This window comes from Brienomyrus brachyistius, chromosome 6 (genome assembly GCF_023856365.1).
Source record: "Brienomyrus brachyistius isolate T26 chromosome 6, BBRACH_0.4, whole genome shotgun sequence".
In the NCBI taxonomy this organism is placed as follows: domain Eukaryota; kingdom Metazoa; phylum Chordata; class Actinopteri; order Osteoglossiformes; family Mormyridae; genus Brienomyrus; species Brienomyrus brachyistius.
Window position 1 is genome coordinate 24,193,656 of NC_064538.1, and position 20,897 is coordinate 24,214,552.

The following is a 20,897-nucleotide window of genomic DNA, read 5'->3' on the forward strand; positions in this document are numbered from 1 at the left end:
CTTATTTCCCGATATTATCTGTGCTGGTGAAAACCGCCACCAGACTGCTGAAATTATTACTGATGCCTCCTAATGTTGCATGAGAGGTTCTGAGATATGATGAGGTTATACTTTTGAAAAACAAAATGTTTGGTGCATTTGGTCAGTGAGTTTGCATTGTAGCCCTGGACCTTGTTGTTGGACCTTGGAAACTTCCAGTGTTTCTCTAGCTCTTTGTTCTTTCATGTACCTTTAGTTTTACCGTTTTAAATGTTCCCCAAATACTAATAATTAATTTTAGTGGCTTGTTTCATTACTTTCCTAATTTCTACTTGCACTAAAATGAATCACTTGATCTAATAAATTCAAAACTGTTTATATATAGTCATGTGAAAAAGTAAGTAAAATTCTTTCATTATCGCAGTCAAAATTCAATTAGTATTTCTTTGTTTTAAAGCACATAGGATAGGATTGTCAAGCCAGATTCAGGTAATCCTATAACACCTACACTCTTACAATTTTAATGGAACTTTAACCAAGATCCAGCTGATTGTGTAGAATTAATTAAAATGTCTTTGTGACCAATATTCCGTTATATAATTTTCCCATAGATTTAAGGCTCTACAAAGTGAGGCTAATTCATAATAAGGTAGCATTCACGTTGGGGGAATGTTCTCTGGTAACTGCTGGAAAGAGACACCTGGTGGCCCAATACCTGCTGGTGATGAGGTACCTGCTGTGGCAAAAGTAGCAAATGAGGTCTCATTGAAAAGACATGAAAGATGTTCCTGACCTGTAACATACTGCAACAAGAAGGGTGGGCTTCGATACGCAGTGTCTTGGGGGCTGCTGTCAAGGGTAAACATTTGTGCTTCCTTTAGTTCTGAGAACACACATTTGATTTAATCACACTGAAATATTGTATTTTTCATCTAAAATTGGTAAAATTGTCAGATATATTGACATAAAGTGAAAATCTAGACTGTAACAGTCAGTGAGTCAGTCTTTATTTATATAGCACTGTTTTAACCACGTGGTTTACAAGAGGCTTTACAGACATTTTAAAAGAAGAAAAATATAGAAATTAATAATGTATCGGAAAGCTTACACTTACATTCAGTGTATAATAAATTATTAAGAAGGAATTTGCGTGTACTGATAAAGCATCCAACTGATTTCTAGCTAAAAATCTACAACCACAATCTTATCCAGACATTCGTATTCTTATATCTTACCACTTTGTGGCCACTTCGCTAGGTACTCTTGCTTGTTAACGTAACCTCCAAACAGCGAATCATGTGGCTGCAGTGCTATTATATAAAGCATTCAGTCAATCAAGAGGTATTATTTGGCTGAACATTAAAATAAAGAAAGCATGTGATCTAAGACACTCAGTGTGGTGTTATGGTTTGTGTATAGTGGTTCCAGAATTTTGAAAACCATGCCTCTCCAGGGATTATCATGCACCTCAATGTCCAGGGGTAAACAAATTAACAGAAAAACATCAAGTTCACAGCAGTCCTGTGGGTGAAAACACCTTTTTAATGAGAGTGGTCAGTGGAGAATGAATAGACTCATTAAAACTAACAGGTCCATAGCACACATAACAACTCTGTGCAAGAGTGTTGTGCTGAAAGGCATCTCTGAACAGTCAGTTTGTTGAACCTTGAAGTGGAATGTCTATACCATGCTCCCCTCCTGTCAGCTAGGAAATACACGATGAGGCTACAGTGGGTACATGATCATCAAACTGAACAGTAGGGCAAAAGGCACATCTGACAAATCTTAATTTGTTTTTGTGGCATGCCAATGGCAGGGTTAAAATGTGCATAAGCAGCCTGCATCCATTCTTGTAATGGTGTGTGGGAAGTCTTCTTGTCACACATTATACCCCTTAATACCAGCTCTGCATCATTTGAAGGTCACAGCTAGTGCAAAATTGTTTCTGACCCAGTGAATCTTTTCTTGGCCGCAAATGGACACTTCCAACAGTAAAACATGCCATGTCACATCATCCTAAGGTGGTTCAGAGACTGTGATGGCCAGTTTACTCCAATGGCTGCACAGAGCTGTGATGGGAGGGAGCAAAAAAGTGCACCGTCTTGGGGGTGCCAAGGAGGCGGTTGAGAAACACTGCCTTAGCTCTCAACACTATAGAGCCTTTGGGATGAGCTTAATTGGGGGGTGGGCAGGTGGGGTTTTGGCATGAATGTGTAGCCAAAAGATTTGCGGCACTCTATCAAGTCAATATGGACTAAAAACCATAAGGATTGTTTCCAGCGTCTTGAAGAATTCCGAGGGTCTTGTTTGATACTAGGTAGGTGTTTCTAGTAGAGAGGTGTCTTGGTGTATACTCTAAATATGAATATCCAGTATTTTGGTGCAGGACATTAAGTTTTCTTAAAGTGTACTGCCCAGTTTTCATAGTTACATTTTATTTCACTGGGGATTCTGTGGGTCATGACACAGGCATAATCACTCCCCTAAAAAAGAATGTAAAAAATGTATCTGTTGAATAATGAAATGGCCTGCTTAATTATAAGGGCATTTCTGAAGATTAAGAACTGTTAATAATACAAATGCTTTGCCATTTTCTCCCAGGGGACCAGTATCAGGTTCCCTGCTGTGTATGTCTCTGTCTCTTTGGACCTTCTGCTTCATCTCTTCAAACAGCATGGTGGCACTTTCCCTAGGAGCACTGTAAAGGCTTCTTTCGGGTCTTCGCTTTGGGCCCTGAAGTGCTCAAAGTGGCTTCACCCCAAGCCTGCACTCCTCGTATTCCCAGTGTTTGTTGTTCCCAGTTTGTTCTCATAGGGAATCAAAACATAACGTTGACGGTTATCATCAGTCTACAAGCAGAATCTGTGTTTATGACATGTTGGCCATGTACAGTAGTGTGTATAATGAAATTGTAACATTGATACATTCTATATAGCTGTATTTTTTCATTATGGTCTTAATGATGTGAAGTCTTTTTGTTAAATGTGAGATGATATATGTCTGAGTTTAAATAAAATGACCTATAATTTAATGAGTTTATGCATTTATTAACATATGAGAGAATCTAATATGGAGTGACTTGGGAAAGAAGAGGCATAAATAGAAGATTTGGATATCAAACTTGCAAAGAGGATTGTGCGTACAGAGGGGAATTTACATTTTATTATGCTCTTAAAGGTGGTTGTGCACCGTATCTGAAGAGACAGTGAGGAAGTACTTCCCATTCATTAGAAGAAAGAGCTGTCCAACCTGCTTTGTAATGCATATCAAGTGCAAATGTAAATTTCACTCTAGTAATATACCAATCAGATGTTAGTTCTAATAAGAAAATTAAAAAGGTAAATTAATGGTACAACTTCTGTTACTGTTTTGGGATCCATGTAAACCTAAAGCAACATAATATTGAACAAAAAAAGCACTGATAATCATACTAGAGGTTATTGTAGATTGGCATGTGTGTGATATCAGTGCTTTCAATGATTCACCTTTACAACATTTGTCATATATTAAGATCAAACATGTTTGGTTATTTTAAACAGGTTTGGTTGTACAAGAGATCATGTGTAAAGAGGTTGTTTTGAGGAAAAATGGTGAACTGAGGACTTAAATTAGTGAAATGTCTCAGAACCTCTTCGGGTTAAGAGAATTTAAATAACATTTTCACATGAATTCAACTCTGCTATTCCTGTTCTTACAACGTCCTAAAAATCTTACTGCTTTTTAATGCTTTATTTTTTTTTAAGCAGTGATGGCTTATAGTAAGGGTGGGTTCTTGGTGTTGAGCAATGTGTAGAAATTTAATGCACTCTTGAGCTGACAATACATTTGACCTTCAATAGGAAAGCTTTTCATTTTGCATCATCAGAAATAGTGTCTGCCGATCAGTTTCCTGTGGTAGCCTTTAATTAGCTGCATAAATCTCCACCATGAGAGAGATAACAGACGTTGTGTCATTGGATGGAATCTTCTCTCGCGTTTGTCTACTCATACAGAGTGACTGAAGAAGGATCGCAGAAAGGAAATGACAGCATGCATTACTCCTTTGATAAAACTGCTCTGCCAAATGTGTCATGGTGAACAATGCCCTTATATTGCTGCTATAGTGTGATTATTGTTCTCTTTCATGAGTACACAGCTTCCTCCTAACATGGACACATGAAGCACTACCATGCCAAAGTGGAAAGGTCCATAAGATCCTGCAGAGTTTGGTGCTACAATGCTAAGATGTTTTCATTTGTGGATTGCAGCTTAGCTATTTCTGCCCCTGGCTCCATGTGTCTGGACTTTGCATGTCCTTCTTATGTTTGCATAGGTTTCCTGTATATAGTCCAGTTTCCTCACACAGTCGTGTACGATAATTCACGAGTCAAAATTTCCTGCCATAGGTGCTCGTGTGCGGGATTGTATGCCCTGTGATGCATTAGCATTCCTTCCACGGTGTCCTCCTGCCTCCTGTTTCGAGGCCTCGTGATTATTCTGATCCTGTAATAGATGAGTGGTTGTGGATTGAAGATATCAAATAGTGATCATACCTCTTGTACATGTATCACCAGCAGGGCATAAGCTTGAGTAAACAGCTCTTTAGGTTATTACAGGATCACATCCTTAGCTTCAGGGCCTGAGAGGTGTTCTTAAAATATCCTGCAGGCTGCATGCAGTGGATCTCAGGAGGGCAAGGCCTTTAGAACTGTGGAAGCTTCGTTTGATATTTTACTTATTGCTATCCTCATCATGGCCACTTTCTGAAATAGGTTACAAATATTTCCACCAAATACACTGTCTATTCAAGCTCTATGATATTTGCTAGGTGTTCTAATCTTTGAGGAATTTGGTTCCAGCCAATGGCTTATATCCCAAATCGTTGCATTATCAACGCTATTTACAAGTTGCATTTTTTTCTTCAGTTTTTCAGAGTAGTTTACCTTACATTCTGCTTCAGGGCAGAATTCTCCACCATTGCCAGTTTGTGTGATGCACCAGGAAATATAACACAGACCCTGAACTTTTTGCTGTGTGTAGCACAGGAACTGTTTGTCTTGAGCTTTTCCCGGGTGTTTATTTTAGTTGTTCCCTGTTTGAGTGAGCCTGCATCCCCTTCAGGCCTGGGCTGTATCGCCCACCACTGATGTTTACATTAGTGCTGTTTTTGAGTGTCACCCTCTAGTCTGTAAAGCGCTCCGCCTGGTTAATGTTAAAACGACATTTGAAGACAACATGTTTGTTTACTAAAGTGAAACCGGTTTGTTGTAGCCATGGTAGCAGTCCGGTTTGAAGCAAATGTCTGGTGTGCATTTTCCAACTGAGAGGGGATGTGTACTCAGAGAAACGTGAAAGCTCCTGTCTACGGATAAAAATTGTGCTGTAATAAAGAGGAAAGAATGAGTCTTCTTTCGTTTGCAAGAACTGAAATTTTTTCCAGCCATTGATATAATTTCAATTCTTGTATATTAATAAGGGTTGAGGATTCTTGGCATTATGAAAGCCATGGTTGCAAGATGCAGAAGGTAAGAGGAAAGAACACCCCAGTTACAGCACTTTTTTCTACGTGGTATATATTTCTTTAATGGATCTGGTGATTTACGACAAGCTAACAGTTAGGCCTATCAGAATATTGTAAATTGGTGTTACCTGCTGCCATTGCTTTATACATGGAATTATTGGTCTACATATGATTTTGTTCAATGTGTAATATTTTTTCTGAATATAGTTATTTTAGCTAGACAGACACAAAAATTCTCAGCCCTGGTAAGATGAAATGTATGTGTGTGTGTGTGTGTGTGTGTGTGTGTGTGTGTGTGTGTTGGGGTGGGGGCAGAGACGGGACATATGTATTGGGGTCTAAATGTCCCTACAATGAGAACCAGTACTGTACGTGTTTTTAACTGAAGCGGTCTTGTGATTAGGCCTGTCGCAATTATTACAGTGCAATTATTTTTTGCATAATTGTTAGAATCATATATATATTTCTGTATAAAAGTAGCCCGAACGGACATATTTCTATAACTATTTCCATATCATTTTGACGCACTCGTTTAATGACATCATCTCGTTCCGATTCATAACCGATCCGTACCACTTGTCCTTACTTGTACCTCGCACGTCTGCGCATGCACAGCAATACACTTTACGGCAAATTTTACCACTGTACCTGATTTGTACTACTCTCAGCTTGATCCCGTTAGTATTTATTTTTCACTACTTCTGGTTCATAACGGGCTGCTTTGCTTGTGAGCAATCTCCACCAGCCCAGAGTATCAGCCACATATTCCGATTTTGAATTCTTTATGTTCTGTGTTTAATGAAAGTTCTGCATAGCGTCTGCACTTGTGTCTTAGTGCGTGTTTTTGCATCTCGTTCTGGTGGCTTACAGGTAGACTATATGATTTGCAGTAAAATGGCAGGATGAGTACATCAGGTGGTGCAGATGTGTGAGGTAAAATTGGGTAAGTGAATCTGATCAAGTAGTGACAACACTAACTGTTTAACTTCTTGTTTATCGTCTCCATTGTTTATTTTTGTTGTATCTGGCCAATACATTTTTTGCTTACAAAGCTATGTTCTGATATTCTGTATTCATTTCTTCATAAGGTCTATGTGTAATATTAAACTATGACTATGATGAACTGTGTAATATCGTTAATCACAATTATTTGTACGACAATTTATCGTTGACTAAAATTTCATGATCATCTCAGCCCTACATGTGATAAAAATTACATACATTCATGGACACAGCTAATTGCGAAAATGTCTGGTTGCATTGAGTTGTGTACATATTACAAGCTATGTTAGGTTCAAACTACAGTAATGCATTTAATATCCAGCTAAATAAGTAAATATCTTTGTCAGAAGATAACTTAAAGGACAGCTGTTGGTTGTATGGTTGAGATGTTTAGATTCTCTATGTGTTGTTGTATATATAAAAAAGACAAAATAAGTCATAGATGCATAAGCTGAGACAAAGAAGTAATAAAATTGATTATGGCCATTAAATTATTACACATATTAACAGCCTGTCCAGTCAGCTGAGGATGCATCCAAACCACAAGGTGAAGAAACAATTTCCACGTGAGCTCTAAGTTACTGGTTTCAGAAGAATTTTGGCAATCCTGTTTTCAGTAAATAGTAATAGAGGTGTTTTTGAAAAGGTTTTCAGACCGGTAGCTTCAGAGTGGATTCTTTCTAAAGGATCATTAAAATATTTTCAGTAGTGTATGAAATCACTGAAATAGGATTAGCTGAAATCAGATGCATGATATTTTTTCACTTCCAAATGCGACCTATAGATCTTCGCTGTTTATCCATCTGGAAATTAATTTTCGGAATTCATATTAAACAAAGTAATGGTAGAAATGATAGTCTGGAAATTTCTCTGCTCTGAACACCTCCAATATTCCATTGTGTGTAGTTTTTGTGCCCCTGGTGTAATATTGTCTCATTGCACTCTGTATTGCGCTTGTTTGTAGATAGGATGATGAAATTCACCTGAACCTGTGTAATCAACAAAGAAATAACTTTATGATTTTACGTATTACAATAAATAAGGAATAGAATATAATTTTGGGGGCAGTGGGAGTTATTTATTTCCAGCCATCTTCCCATGTTCCTCCTTCTGATATTCCGCATCCAGTAAATGAAATGGGCGGAATACTATAAGGTCATGAAGTAATGGGCAGAAAAGGCTGCAGTATGAGCCTGAGAAAAACAGAAGGTAATTATCTCGTTTTAAACTAAGAACAGAACACTAGGCACTCATTGCAGCGTTGTTTTTGAGTTGACTTTCCAGGATGCTTGTGTGGCTGAATTTCAGAAATGTCAGTATTTTAAGTTGTGTTTTTAAAAAGAGCATACTCTACGCGTGTGCTTTTTCCCGCATATGTGTAAATAGTTTCAAGTAGAACGAACGAGTATCTTTTTCCACCGCACAACAAATCATATTGAAACAATGCATCGTATTGTTTTTCTGCATTTAATTTCAGTGCCATCTCACAGAGGTCGGTAATTTCCCCTGCTTTTGTCGCCGGGCCGGCTGATACCTCCCCTTGACCCGCTATAGATGTGACCGTCACCAAGCTGGAAATAAAACAATTTATTACCACGTGGAAAGAAAGACTAAGCGCGCACCTTCCAGCAAGTCAAAGCACTATCAAACACGAGCTGTGCAGTCAGCGAAATGCAGGGCTGGAAAACCTGCAATAAGAGAGAGAAAAAACAACTTTGTGGACGGAAATGACACGTTTACCAGTTGGCTGGGGTTAAAAGGAGCCCGGGGTGTCTCAACAGTTATTCAGCAATTATTTCACCCGTGGCTCATCTGGGCTTGTTTCAGGTCCTGAAGTCATGATGCATGAGTCTGGCACAGAGCAGCCGGCGCGGAGCAGCTACGACGGGACTGTAGCCGAGGCCGACGGGGGCTCCGGGGCCACGGGGGAATCTCCGCAGGCCGAGGCTGCGCACATGCAGCCGCAGAGTCAGGTAAGCCAGCGACTGATTTCAGCACAGACCCACGGTCCAGACCTGCAGTGCAGCACACATTCCTTCTCTGTGCTTGTCTGAAAGTTACTGAAAAGGGCTTCTGTTACTAGAAGGCTGGGTGTGTGACCACATATTCCCTTCATATGTATTACTTTAATTGCTTTCTTGCTTTTTTCCAGAGGAAATTATGATGATTTTCTTTATTATGGTAGGTGGTTGATTGAGGTGTGGTATTTAAGGATGAGTATTCTGCTCAGAAGTGCTGTACCACGAGCCCCACCGGGTTTGACTTGACAACCACCTTCCCAGGCATAGTTTGTTGTGGTGACGGAAATGGAGTTAGACCAGTTTTAAAAGAATGTCCTGTCCATCTTGTATTGTCACTAGTGTTCAGAGTTGGGTAATTCAGGTCCAGAGAGTAAAAGTCCAGACCGGGATTCTGTTTCAACCAACAAGTTGAGTAACTGTGAGTACAGTTGTGTGACTGTGACTCTCAACTGCTTGATTGAAACAAAATCCTGGTCTGGACTTGTACTCTCTGGACCTGAATTACCCAACTCTGCTAGTGTTTGGATGCAGAATAAGCTCCCCCAAAACGGAAATTATCATGTCTGCTTTTTTTTTCTCAAATGCATGGAGGTAAAATAGTTTAGTAACTCTGGGAGTAATATGCAACGGTGTGTCCTTCTGTCAGTCTCTGTTTATATAAATTGGGAAAGTATGTGAAAATTGTCATGAAGGTAATTGCATATAAAAATATCTATTTTTTTTTAACATTTGAGGAAAAATTGCAATAAATGGCACTTTATTGGGGGAAGAAAATCATTAAAAATTCTGTGCTGTAGACTTTAAGACTTTGACAAATTGCATAATGCATATCATCGTGTTTCCAACGATAAGTGCACTGGCGCCCTAACGAAGATCCAGAGTTATAGCGATGATTGTCCCGACCGCAGAATTTTTTCATTTGCGGCTGCTTTTTACTCACACCTCAGTTTTGACTCAAGTGTCGAGTGACAAATGAGTGTTGGTACGTGTCCCGTAACCTCGCCACTCCTCATCCTGGGCTCATTCACATCAGTTTCGATGCGATGGCCCCGTTCACCTCGCCTGTCTCATTGTCAGATGGGGCCGCGATATGCTTGTGGAGCAACACTGAAACGTGCGTCAATCCGGCAGCTCCGCTTGGGACTGCCACGAGCTGTAGCTGAGCGAACCGGACCCTTGTCCTCTTTTTCCGGAGTCATGCTCAGTTTTTCTTTGTTTCTTCTGTTGGGTTCATGGTTATACTGGTTCATCCGGGATGCCAGTTTTATTTTGCCTTATTGTATGAATTTTTTATATACTACCATACTGCTGTTTCAGTGTGTGCATGAAAATTTGTATTACATGTAATATAATTAGGTCTGCAATTAAATGCATACCAGTAAAGCAAAATCCCTAATATTATCAAATTATGGCAGTAATAATTATTAAAATCATGCCAGTTAAGCAAGCATTCTGTTACCAAGCTAAATATACAGTAATAATAACCGATGAAACATGCATATATGGAGCTAATTATACAGTTATAATTAATACAACATATTACTATATAGCTAAATATACATGATTAATCTAATAAAATATGTCAGTGATGCAATTCTTATGAAGTTAAGTACGCCGTTACAGTCAATATAACATGTCACCATTGAGCTGAATATCTAATAAAGTAAAAGAATCTAATACAACATGTTAGTTATACTATCAGGATAAATGTAAATGGTTTTTATAATAATTAATAAACACTTTTTTTTTATCATCCATTTTGTGTAGCTGCTTATCCTATTCAGGGTCATGGAGGTCTGGACCCTATGCTGGGGACTATGTGTGCAAGGCAGGGAACAACCCAGGATGGGGCACCAACCCACATTCATAAACATATTTTATTGATGTGAACACTTTCTGCTGCAGTAAGGTTGAACTTGGGGGGGAAAAAAACATTAAAATACCGTGATGTACCATGAAACTGCCTGAACCTTAAAAAAATACTGTGACACAAATTTTTGCTCATACTATCCAACACTAATAGAGGTATCACTGAGAACACAGACATCATAGCAAGGAAAACGGTTAAACCATTCGTATTGAAACATGCGCTGGGTGATTGGTTATTTCTTTGAGTATCTTGATTTGTGGAGAGCATTTTGAAGCAGTGCTGTTACAGATGCATGATATTTTGGTTAACATACAAGTATTGGCTGATATCCATTCAAAATCACGATATCTGTCATTTTCGTGTCAGTCTTGCACCAATATTGACGGCTGATAATTCATCTTTATCAGTATTCAAAGCCAGCAGTACCAGAGCTAAAGACAGAACTGCTAAAATAACAGGGATGATTGCATTGGTGAAGGATGAAGAATTAAAGAGGTTTCAAAGGACTGTCCTCCAACGTCTTTATACTTCATTCAGTGTTTCATATTGATCTTTGCTTTCTCTAGAATAATAATAATGATAAACATGTAACATCATTTCGCTAATTTGTGCTGGAATGTTCATCAAGTTTCATTGCCAACACACCACCCCCGCTCAGCATGTGGCTCAGAGATTAGCCAGTTATTGGTATCAGTATCAGCACCATTACACAAAAATATATCTGTTAGCGGTCTCAGTCACAATTTCTATATCACTGTTACCAGTAAGTACACTAATTTTGTTATTTTATTGAACAGCTCTTATAGTCCCTAACCAAGGTTGTGGAATGTACTGCCAAGAATGTAAACTTTAAATGACTGTTCATCTTTCTTATGTCAGCATCTGGCCCCTACATCATTTCTGATGTGGTTGTACCAGAACCCTGTCTTTGATGGTCACACTTAGCTCAGATGTTAGTGGATGGCAAACACCCCCATTTTATCGTGTCACCACTCCAAGGTCAGAGCCGTTGTTCATTCTGTGTTTGTTTGCTTATGGGGCAACTGTGTTGCAGTGTATGCTCAGCTAGCTGCGATCTTCATACTGCCAATAAAAAGGTTAGCCTTGGCCACAGCCCAATCACTCTTATACCTTATGGATGCAGCATATAGCTGAAACTCTGCACAGCCCAACAGCTTAAACAAAGCAAACCACAATGTCCCTGTTGACTAAAAACACAAACATGTATTTCTTGTTTTTGGTGTGACACTTGCCGTTGGTTTTCCAGTGCTGTTTTTGTTATTTGGTTGTTTACATGGGCAGACATGATGTCATGGATTGAGCGTCAGCATGTAGTGTGAGGATAATGCCCAGGGTTTGTCATCATTCATGCCATTTCTCAAGACCAAGTATGCATGCTCCATTCCTATTATGGAAATAACGTTTCGTCTGGATAGCACGTATGTCAGGCAGCATGTGTGAACGCGTTTTGAAATCATGATTGCTTGCAGCAGTGTTTTGTGTAGACACTCCAAGTCACGCATGTGTTTGCGGGAACTTTTGAAGCTTTGAAAAACTTGGACAGGAGAATGCTATAAACAGTGTCCTGGCATGCATTTTTGAGTTGTAGATCTTACTTCTCTTGGGGAGAAGTATGAAGGCCTCATTCCTGTATGAATAAGAAGGTGAGATGCCGTCCAAACCACTGGATTTGATTTTAGGAAGCAGGATGCGGCACTGTTAGCGTAAATATATGTTTTCGTGAGATTATTTTTTTATCCCATGTCCATTATTCCATTATTCCATCCAATTATGTCTTGGAGGCTACTGCCTGAACTATGTATGTGATCTGTGGACATTTACTACCAATCGAAATTCGATACATTGCCACTCACCTGATTCAACTGTGCTAACAATTTGTAAGTAGTGTGCACTGCGGTCAGCTATTTAGAACAGTTCTCTTTACACCCAGCCGTAGCAGCGATGAACTGTGATTAGGAAGTTGGAAACCCTCCTCTCTACTGTGCTTTCATATATTTTCCATAGCTTTCATGTAGGTGCATGTATGTGTGCCGGCAGGCGTTTTGTCATGATTCAAACTTTGTTGGGTGGGGGCAGTCTTCTGGAGCCAGAAAACGTTATGGTGCCGTGCTAAAGGAAGCCATCTGCTCACCATGTCATTTGGAGCCTGAGTTGCACTTTTGGATTCATGATGTGGAGCCTTCTAGGTGAAGAACTCTATCTGCCTCTGTTGTACTTTTACTCCATTTCTATATTGAGTAATTTTCCCTTCAAAAAGTTGTGGGGCCTTTTCCTATGAATGATACTTTATTTGTCATTTGTACAAGAAGGTTGGGGTCAGAATGTAGGGTCAGATATTTTGCTGGCTCCGATTCAGCTCAATCTGGGTCTTCTTTAAGGGCCGTTGGTGCATTGATTACTGTGCCAACCATGAGAAACCCGTAGAGCCATGCAGTTGTTAATCATGGAATTGTTAAGCATTTCTTAATCTTTACCCAAGATAAATATTTCTAGGAGAAATCTGATTCAATGCAAAGAACAGGGAGTGTTTGTTTGTTTTTTTTGATGTTCAACTGAGAGTTTATGTTTTCTGCCTGGTGCTTTGGAAAATTTTTCATAGGTTATTTTATATAACCTGTCATATGTAAAATGCTTTACTGGAATATTTGCCATTTATCAGAAATCTTGTGGTTTCTGATATTATGTATATTGCGTCTGATATTATGTATATTGCGTACACATGTAAAGTGCATGCTTCCATACCCACTGGTCATCTGATAATGTAGCCACATGGGAGATATTTAATTTTTCTATTCCAGTCAACATCTTTATCACATAATTTATTATGCTCAGGTGCTTGAGGACCAAGATGCTCATTTCACTATTTAGCCTGCTGTCTGCTCCACTGGAGCCATGGCAATTTATCCTTCTGCTGGTTTCCAGATGACCTGGGTGTTGGGGGAGGGGGTGTTTGGGGGATCATGTTACACAAGCCCGTACCTCTTCAAGCCATCTCGGCTGCTGGTGTCACATTCAAGGTGATCTGTGCCGTTCAAGTAGAGGATGTGAGTAAAAACAGAAACATGAGAAAAATTAGCCCCCTTTAGATTTTTCTTAATTTTTTTTCCCCCTGAAATATGTGACTCGTCCACATCCATTGTTTTACCAAGGTCTTCATTTCATTCTTTTTTGAAGACCATCAATTTCTGCAGCTGTCATGAGAGTGTAATTTTTTAAAGGAATTTTCAAGTATTCTCATACTACAACTGAAACGAAATGCAAACACTGGGAAAGTGAAACAACATATACACTTTAATATCGAAAAAAAAACTGTAATGGAACAGGACATTCTTACGTTTTCAGAATGAGCAATCATCTAGACATTAGAGGACGGTAAACCTACTCACTTTACAATTCCGGCTGATTTCAGTGTGCTGTCACATCTCTCGTAACTCCTTTATCGTGGGAGTCTGTACATTCTTTGCTCTACTCAATATAAGTGCAGAATACCAATGTGCTAGCTGCTTATTCCAGCCTAGAAGTTTGTAGTCTGAAATATGAGGTTCATTGTTGAGGAGGTGCCTGCTTTTTAATAGCTTACATCTGTATGCCTATACCGCTCTGTCCATTTATCTTACATAGCTTTGCAGAGGTGGCAATTTCAGGTCCAGAAAGTAAAAATCCAGACCATGATTTACTTTCAACCAACCAGATGAGTACTCCGTGACTCTGACTCTTTATGCTCAGCTGGTTGGTTGAAAGTAAATCATGGACTGGATTTTTATTTATGGACCTGAAATTGCCACCCCTGGAGCTTTGTGGCAGGCTGCTTCTATGATTTGAATCCACCTCCTGGTTGCATGTTCTACCCGTTGGTCTATAAAATAACTCATCAGTTTCCCTCCTTATTTTTGCTGGGTATTTTTGGCTTGGTTAAAGTACTAAGGGGTCTTAAGTATTACTACTTTAAACTGTTAGGTTACTCTGTATTATTATTGCCGTTTACTGTTTGAATATCAGAATCAGAAAACTTACTATGCCAAAGGACATTGTTTGTAGTACTGCACATTAGACAAGCATACATCCATCCATCCATCCATTTTCCAAACCGCTTATCCTATCGGGTCGCGGGGGGTCCGGAGCCTATCCCGGAAGCAATGGGCACGAGGCTGGGAACAACCCAGGATGGGGGGCCAGCCCATCGCAGGGCACACTCACACACCATTCACTCACACAGGCACACCTATGGGCAATTTAGCGACTCCAATTAGCCTCAGCATGTTTTTGGACTGTGGGGGGAAACCGGAGTACCCGGAGGAAACCCCACGATGACATGGGGAGAACATGCAAACTCCACACACATGTGACCCAGGCGAAGACTCGAACCTGGGTCCCAGAGGTGTGAGGCAACAGTGCTAACCACTGCACCACCATGCCGCCCCTGACAAGCATACAAGAAAACATAAATAGATAGTATGCAGTACTACATGCAACAATCTCTGTCTAAAAATAAATAAGAATGACTGATAAATGGGAATGATTTGCTACAAGAAAACCTGGCTTTCCCCATAAAATTGCTAAAAGAATTGAATTTGTCAATGTATCAATGTGAATTCATTTCATTTTGCGATTAAAAAATATCTGTCTTACTAACTGAACCACAGCACTGGTTGTTTCACGGGTGTTGGTTTCGACAACATAGGCGTTAATTTTCCCTTTGAACCCAGTATAAATACAGCCCATAGACCCCTACTGACACCGTGCTTCACTGGAAGTCTAAGGAAGATTCATTTACGCTTCATCTATATGGACAGTAGACAAAACCATATTGGTGAATATGCTTTGATGACATGTTTTTGGAGCCCACAAAGACGGTGTGTTTCTCTGGGAGTCTATGAGAGCTTTTGCTTAGGCAACATTAATTGCACAGATAAATTTCCATTCAGATATTTTAGACAAGACAAGATTAACTACCAGTAACATTAATGCTCATGACTGACAAGTTTCACATGCTGTCAGCCATGTTGGCTCGCAGTATTCATTCATTCTGTGACATACAGAAGCATTTCATCTCAAAACAGATTGACAGTTTATCGTTTTGTATGTCACCTTTCGCTATTGGCATTCGTTAATATTGTAAATGAAGTTATTATGATTGTGATTTTGAGTTTGAGTTTTTTTTGTAATTATCGGTAAGTTTGGTGTTTCTTTTTGTGGACTAGTTTGGTAGTTGCTAGCTGAACTGTGTTTGTTCACAATTGTAAAATTGTATGAGAAGGAGCCATGCTGATATGACATGGTAATAGATCATTTCTTACAAAAAATAAAGGTGAACATAATTTACATATAAATAGCTGACCAACTCAAAAAAGTAAAAAAAAGAGAAAAACTACCTTTTTTGGTTATAGTGCCAACTGTCGAATATGTGCTTCCCCCATGCTGAAAATTGCTGTCCGCCACTGCTTATAAATATGAATAAGCAGTTCAGATCCAGGCTTTGCATGTTATATATCAAGTCACTTATAGGTGTCAGGTCTTTAGTGTGGTTTTAGAGTACTCTGTGAAAAGATCTGCATTTCTTCCTTTGCTACTCCGCTGTCATCTTCTTATTTCTCAGTCCCTCTTTGCTCTTAGTAGATCTTGCACTCCTGCTTGTCTCTTGGTCGTTTGTATTGGATTATGCTGCTGCCTCTCGGGTCGTCATTGCTGGTCTTCGGATGATTGACTTTCTGATGTGCCGGTAATGGAGTGTCACACCTCACTGTGTGCAGGCAGGCTCCTGCACAATGAGGCTTAGCACAAGCGAACATGAAGTAAAAACTGAGGCTGCAGTTTGTGGACATTTCAGTAACTCTCTTTGAGGAACTGTAATTTCAAAATGACAGTATCGTTGACGTCTAGATGGTCTTAATTGACATCAGGTCTGTCTTGCAAAGTGTTTTGTTGCTGTTGTCTGTCTAGTGAGAAACTTAGCAGAGTTTTGATTGTCTCTAATATGTGTTCAGTCTCCTGTTGCTTCCAGTTACTTGAATGTTCTTATGTTCCCCGAGTACCACCTTACCATAGCTTACACAACAGCTGTAATGCTTCAATAGGCAGCAAATTACACAATACTGCCTGCTGCTAGAAGTACTACGGATTGCAGTGCAGACCCCCTGTTAACAGGAACCTTTCTTATTAATGCTTATAACACATCAGTTCTCCATATATAACTTAAGCATTATAGTATTTATAAGTACTGCTTTTGTCTGTGCCTAAAAATTTTCATTATGTGTAATATAATTAGGTCTGCAATTAAATGCATACTGGCAAAAGAAAATCCTATAATATAAAAATCATATTATTGATTTATCATGATGATAACTATTATAATCATGACGGTTAAGCAAACATGTTATCAGTTAAACATACTTAATAATGAATAAAACATGTCTCTCTGGAGCTAAATGTATGGGTAATACTCAATAAAACATGTCTCTGTGGAGCTAATTATATCGTTATAATCAATAAAACGTCACTATCTAGCTAAATACACATTATTAATGTAATACAACATGTCAGTGAAACAATTCTTATCAAGCTAAGTACATGGTTATAATCAATAAAACATGTCACTGTCCAGCTGAATATACATTAATAATCTAATAAAAGATGGCAGTTATATCAAGCTAAATGGAAATGGTTTTTTATAATGAATAATAAAAGCACACCTTTTTAAAAAGATTAGTACATGTATTTTATTGATGTAATCGCTTGCTGCCGTGGTAAGGGTTATACCATGAAATTGCCAGAATCTTAGATACAAATATACGTGATTAGTTTTTGGTAATACTGCCCCCACTGTTAGTGCCTCATTTCATCCACAGAGAATCGCCGTCGGTATGCTATCCCAGTGCAGTGGGAGGGCGCTCCTGTATTGGGTACTACAGGAAAAATAAAATAAGTAAACAAAAATATTCAGCTGTGGCTCAGTGAAACAGGAAGCCAGCTCCTACTTCACAATCTGCTGCTTTTGTAAAGCCAAGACAAAAACAAGAGAAGCTGCCCAACTGTCACATTGTCTAGAAGTTCACGACTGAAAACTCTAAGGCAGCGCCGGTGCCGTAGCGGTGCGAGTGCAGCCTGGGGTGACCTACAGACCCAGGGGCCGCCGTCTGCAGCAGGGAGAAGGGGCCACTCCAGATAGGTCTGCTTTACAGTCAGCCATGAATAATCTGCTTTACTGAAATGTGAAGCACAGGAAAGGGAGTGCTTGTTTTGAAATGCCGGGTACAGCAAAGAATTATTCATGTTTCCTGCCTCGGGTGGTTTGGAAATCAGTGTTTATAGATTATTTTACAGCTTCAGCTGTGCTGAAGGTTTGCTGGAATAGTGACTTCTTGCCGTTTTATAAGATTGTCGGTGTCGGTAAGTTACTTTTCTGTTTTTGCAGGTACATACATATCTCTTGTTTTTAAGTATGCTGGTTATCTGACTGCTTGCAGCTAAATGTGCAAGAGGAGGATATTAAAGAACAATGAGGAGATGAGAGGGGGACCGAGGGGCACTGGGAGGATAAATAACACTTTATGAGGACAGGAGGTGTGAGCCCCCCCCCCTCCCACTAACTACCTGCCCCTCAGCTGGTTAGTGATTGATCTAACCGTATGACATCATCCCCTAACCTCTTTCGTCTGGATGGTCTCCAGCTGCCACGCTGCCTGTGCAGGCTCTGCATGCCCCAGCTAAGCCAGGCCTGGTGCTTCTGGATTTCTGCACAGCTATTCATATTTTCAGCCTTTCCCACCTGTCTCTCATTCAGTTATTCTCTCTCACTTTATCTCTCATTTTGAATCTGGTGGCATTTCATGTCGATGTAAGAAATGACTCAGTTTCAGTTTGCCAAATAACAGCTTAGCTGTTTGCTCAGATGTTTAACTGCTGCAGATCTGAGCTTCACGGGGCTGCAGTAGCCTGTGTTGGGTAGTTTGTGTGTGTGTGTGTGTGTGTGTGTGTGTGTGTGTGTGCGCGCGCGCATGTGTGAGGGGGTCATTTTTTAGCTGCACTCTGTTTCCTGCTCCCACGCAGCCGTCTGCTTGCCCTGTGTGGTCTGGGGAGTTTCATTGGGAGGGGAAGGGGAAGAGGGAGTGGTTTGCTCTCTCATACGTTTGACTAGTGAGCCTTTTCCTGCTGAGGAGGATGTGCCTTTAAATAGATGGAATACCTGCAGTGGAAAACTTTGAGTATTGGTTTGTTATGGGGGAAAGTGAAGCATAAACCGACGAGGAGTGATTTCTTTAATATCCGTGAATGTTGGGCACTGTAACCTTAAATGTCTTCGAGAAAAACAAAATGTCAGTTATCAGATGGGGAAAAGATTCAATGAAAACCCACTGAAAGCAGTTGACTTAGAACACCTATCCTTTAACTGTTATGCCTAATGTTTTCTTGCAAAGGCATAGATTTAACAGGGTTTAACAGGGTTTGAGAGTCCCAACATAAAAAAAAAAAACGTTCAGTAATTTTTTCTTTGCTGTTGTGGAAAGTTATTACATGATGCCTACACCAAAGGAATTCCTGAAGTCTCAGAAGTAGCCTGAAGCAGATGAATAGTCCCAGCTGAAGTCATGTTTGTGTCATGAAGCAGTGAAGTGATGTTTGTCTTCATTCTGGCCCTCTGGAGCTGTTCTTTATCAAAGCAGGCATGAAACTATTAGAGTCAATTCTCTATGCTGTTACAGCCTTTCCTTTAAAAATCATCACTGCTTTATTTCTAAATGAGCTTTTTGGCTTGAGCTAATCAGAAGTGGTTCATTCTTACCCAAGACTGTGTTTCCTGACTGAAGCCATGCACCTCTGTCTATCATTCTAATTCTGATGTAGGAGAATTTTCAAGGAGCCCTTCAGCATGTCCACAGCGCTGGGTGCATGACCCTTGTACCTTAATGCCTGTCTGGGCTTCAGTTTAGGCTGTCTGGCAGCAGTCACAGTGGGATGGCAAAGCCAAGGGAGGGCATTGCCTGACAGGAAAGGCAGCCAGGGCAGCAGAACAATAGAGGGAGCAGCCGGGGGTCCAGGATGGAAGTGAAAGGTGTGGACATGAATGTGAAAGGCGCCCCCCCCCCAAATTAGCAGGAATCTGTGGCGTGTTTTGTGCCAGACTTGATCCAGGCATGTTGAGTTGCTGGGTCCGACCGCCAATATCTTGTCAGTCGGGGCAGATTCTTGCTTTGCCTTTAGGTTTTGTAAATTCCAAAACTGTGATTTCACAATTGTTTAAATAATGGCTTTATGTTGCTTTATACTATTGGAAAGTTTTTCTCAATTTTTTCTCATAAGAAATTATATGATTTCTTATATAATTACTACCCATCTTTCAATCATTTTGATATGAGGCTCTGTCAAAATATGTAGTACAGTAAGTAGGTGCAAACTGATGACACATTTCAGGCTAGTAGTTTATGAATGAAGAGTTTTCTTTTGTTCAGAGGCCAGTTAATGGAATTTAAATGACTGAATTGGTGAAAGAGAAGTGGGACTCATCACTGATACTCATTTTAGTGTATCCATCGTGAACGATGAATGTGATCACCTCGGCATGTCTTTATTGAGCAAAGAAAATGGCTACAACTGAATGGAACTAAGTGTAAGTTTATCTTAGATTTTCTCACCCGCTGGAACTGAAGATTTTTAAATTTAATCATGGAAGACCCAAAAAAGGAAAAAAAAAACCTCCTCGATTTTAGGCTGAAAAATCAACCTCTGAAATATTGTTTTGACCTGGATTTGCTGATTAAATGTGAAAATGGCTTTCTATTTGAAACTGCCTGATCCAAAACCTTGCTTTAAGAAGAACCACATTTGATAAATATGACACATTTGCCCAGGAAGCATTTGCTTATTCTAGGATAGGTCCTGTTTTATTCAAAAGGTAAATATTTAAAACTATGTAGTGAAATACTCCAGACAAGGAAGGAAAATGGAATGTGTTAGTGCTTCTGCCCAAGGAAGAGTGACATCTTAGTTGAATAAATGTTCTGTCATGTAATGATCTATACTATTGTTCAGGCAGCTAAAGGACGTTAGCATTTTCTTTCCTTAATCCGGTTTGTTTTCTGCTTTCATTGCTAGTTTTGTGTCTAGGTACCACCATATAGTTGCCAATGTTTGTTGGGTAGTTAGTGAAAAATCTGCATGCAAAAATTCCTAATTGGTAATTGGGCAGTTTCTCAAAGGAGGTTGTAAGGAATTAAGTTTCAAGGAAGATTTGTTATTATTGTTTTAATAATAGTAATAATAATAATAATAAGAAGAAGAAGAAGGCTGTAGGAGTTATCAAGCAATTACCAAATTTTGCTTATGGCGCAGCTTCCAGGGAAGTTGCTGAACTGTTTACTGCCCATTTTCCAGAGGTAATTTGAGACCCGAAAAGCCTTCAGCTGCCACTGGGGAGAAATGCAACATGTAAGAAGTCACTGGAATGATACTCCTGGAAAGCAGTGCCCATGCAACTATGAACCACAGTGGGCCATTGCATTTATGTGGA

The 20,897-nt window shown here is 39.6% G+C and overlaps 1 protein-coding gene across 7 annotated transcripts in view; it reads left to right on the forward strand.

Annotated features, from left to right (window-relative positions):
* LOC125745075 (forkhead box protein P1-B-like) overlaps positions 1 to 20,897 on the forward strand; it is a 61,711-nt gene that overhangs the window by 14,606 nt on the left and 26,208 nt on the right. For 6 of the 7 annotated variants that reach the window (XM_049017556.1, XM_049017557.1, XM_049017555.1 and 3 more), the window contains one exon: positions 8,309 to 8,454. In XM_049017556.1, coding sequence (XP_048873513.1) covers positions 8,320 to 8,454 — 135 coding nt within the window. In that variant the 5' untranslated portion in view covers positions 8,309 to 8,319. Of the gene's footprint in view, positions 1 to 8,308; positions 8,455 to 8,908; positions 12,037 to 20,897 lie in introns of those variants that run through there. The other variant, XM_049017558.1, reaches the window with a different exon arrangement.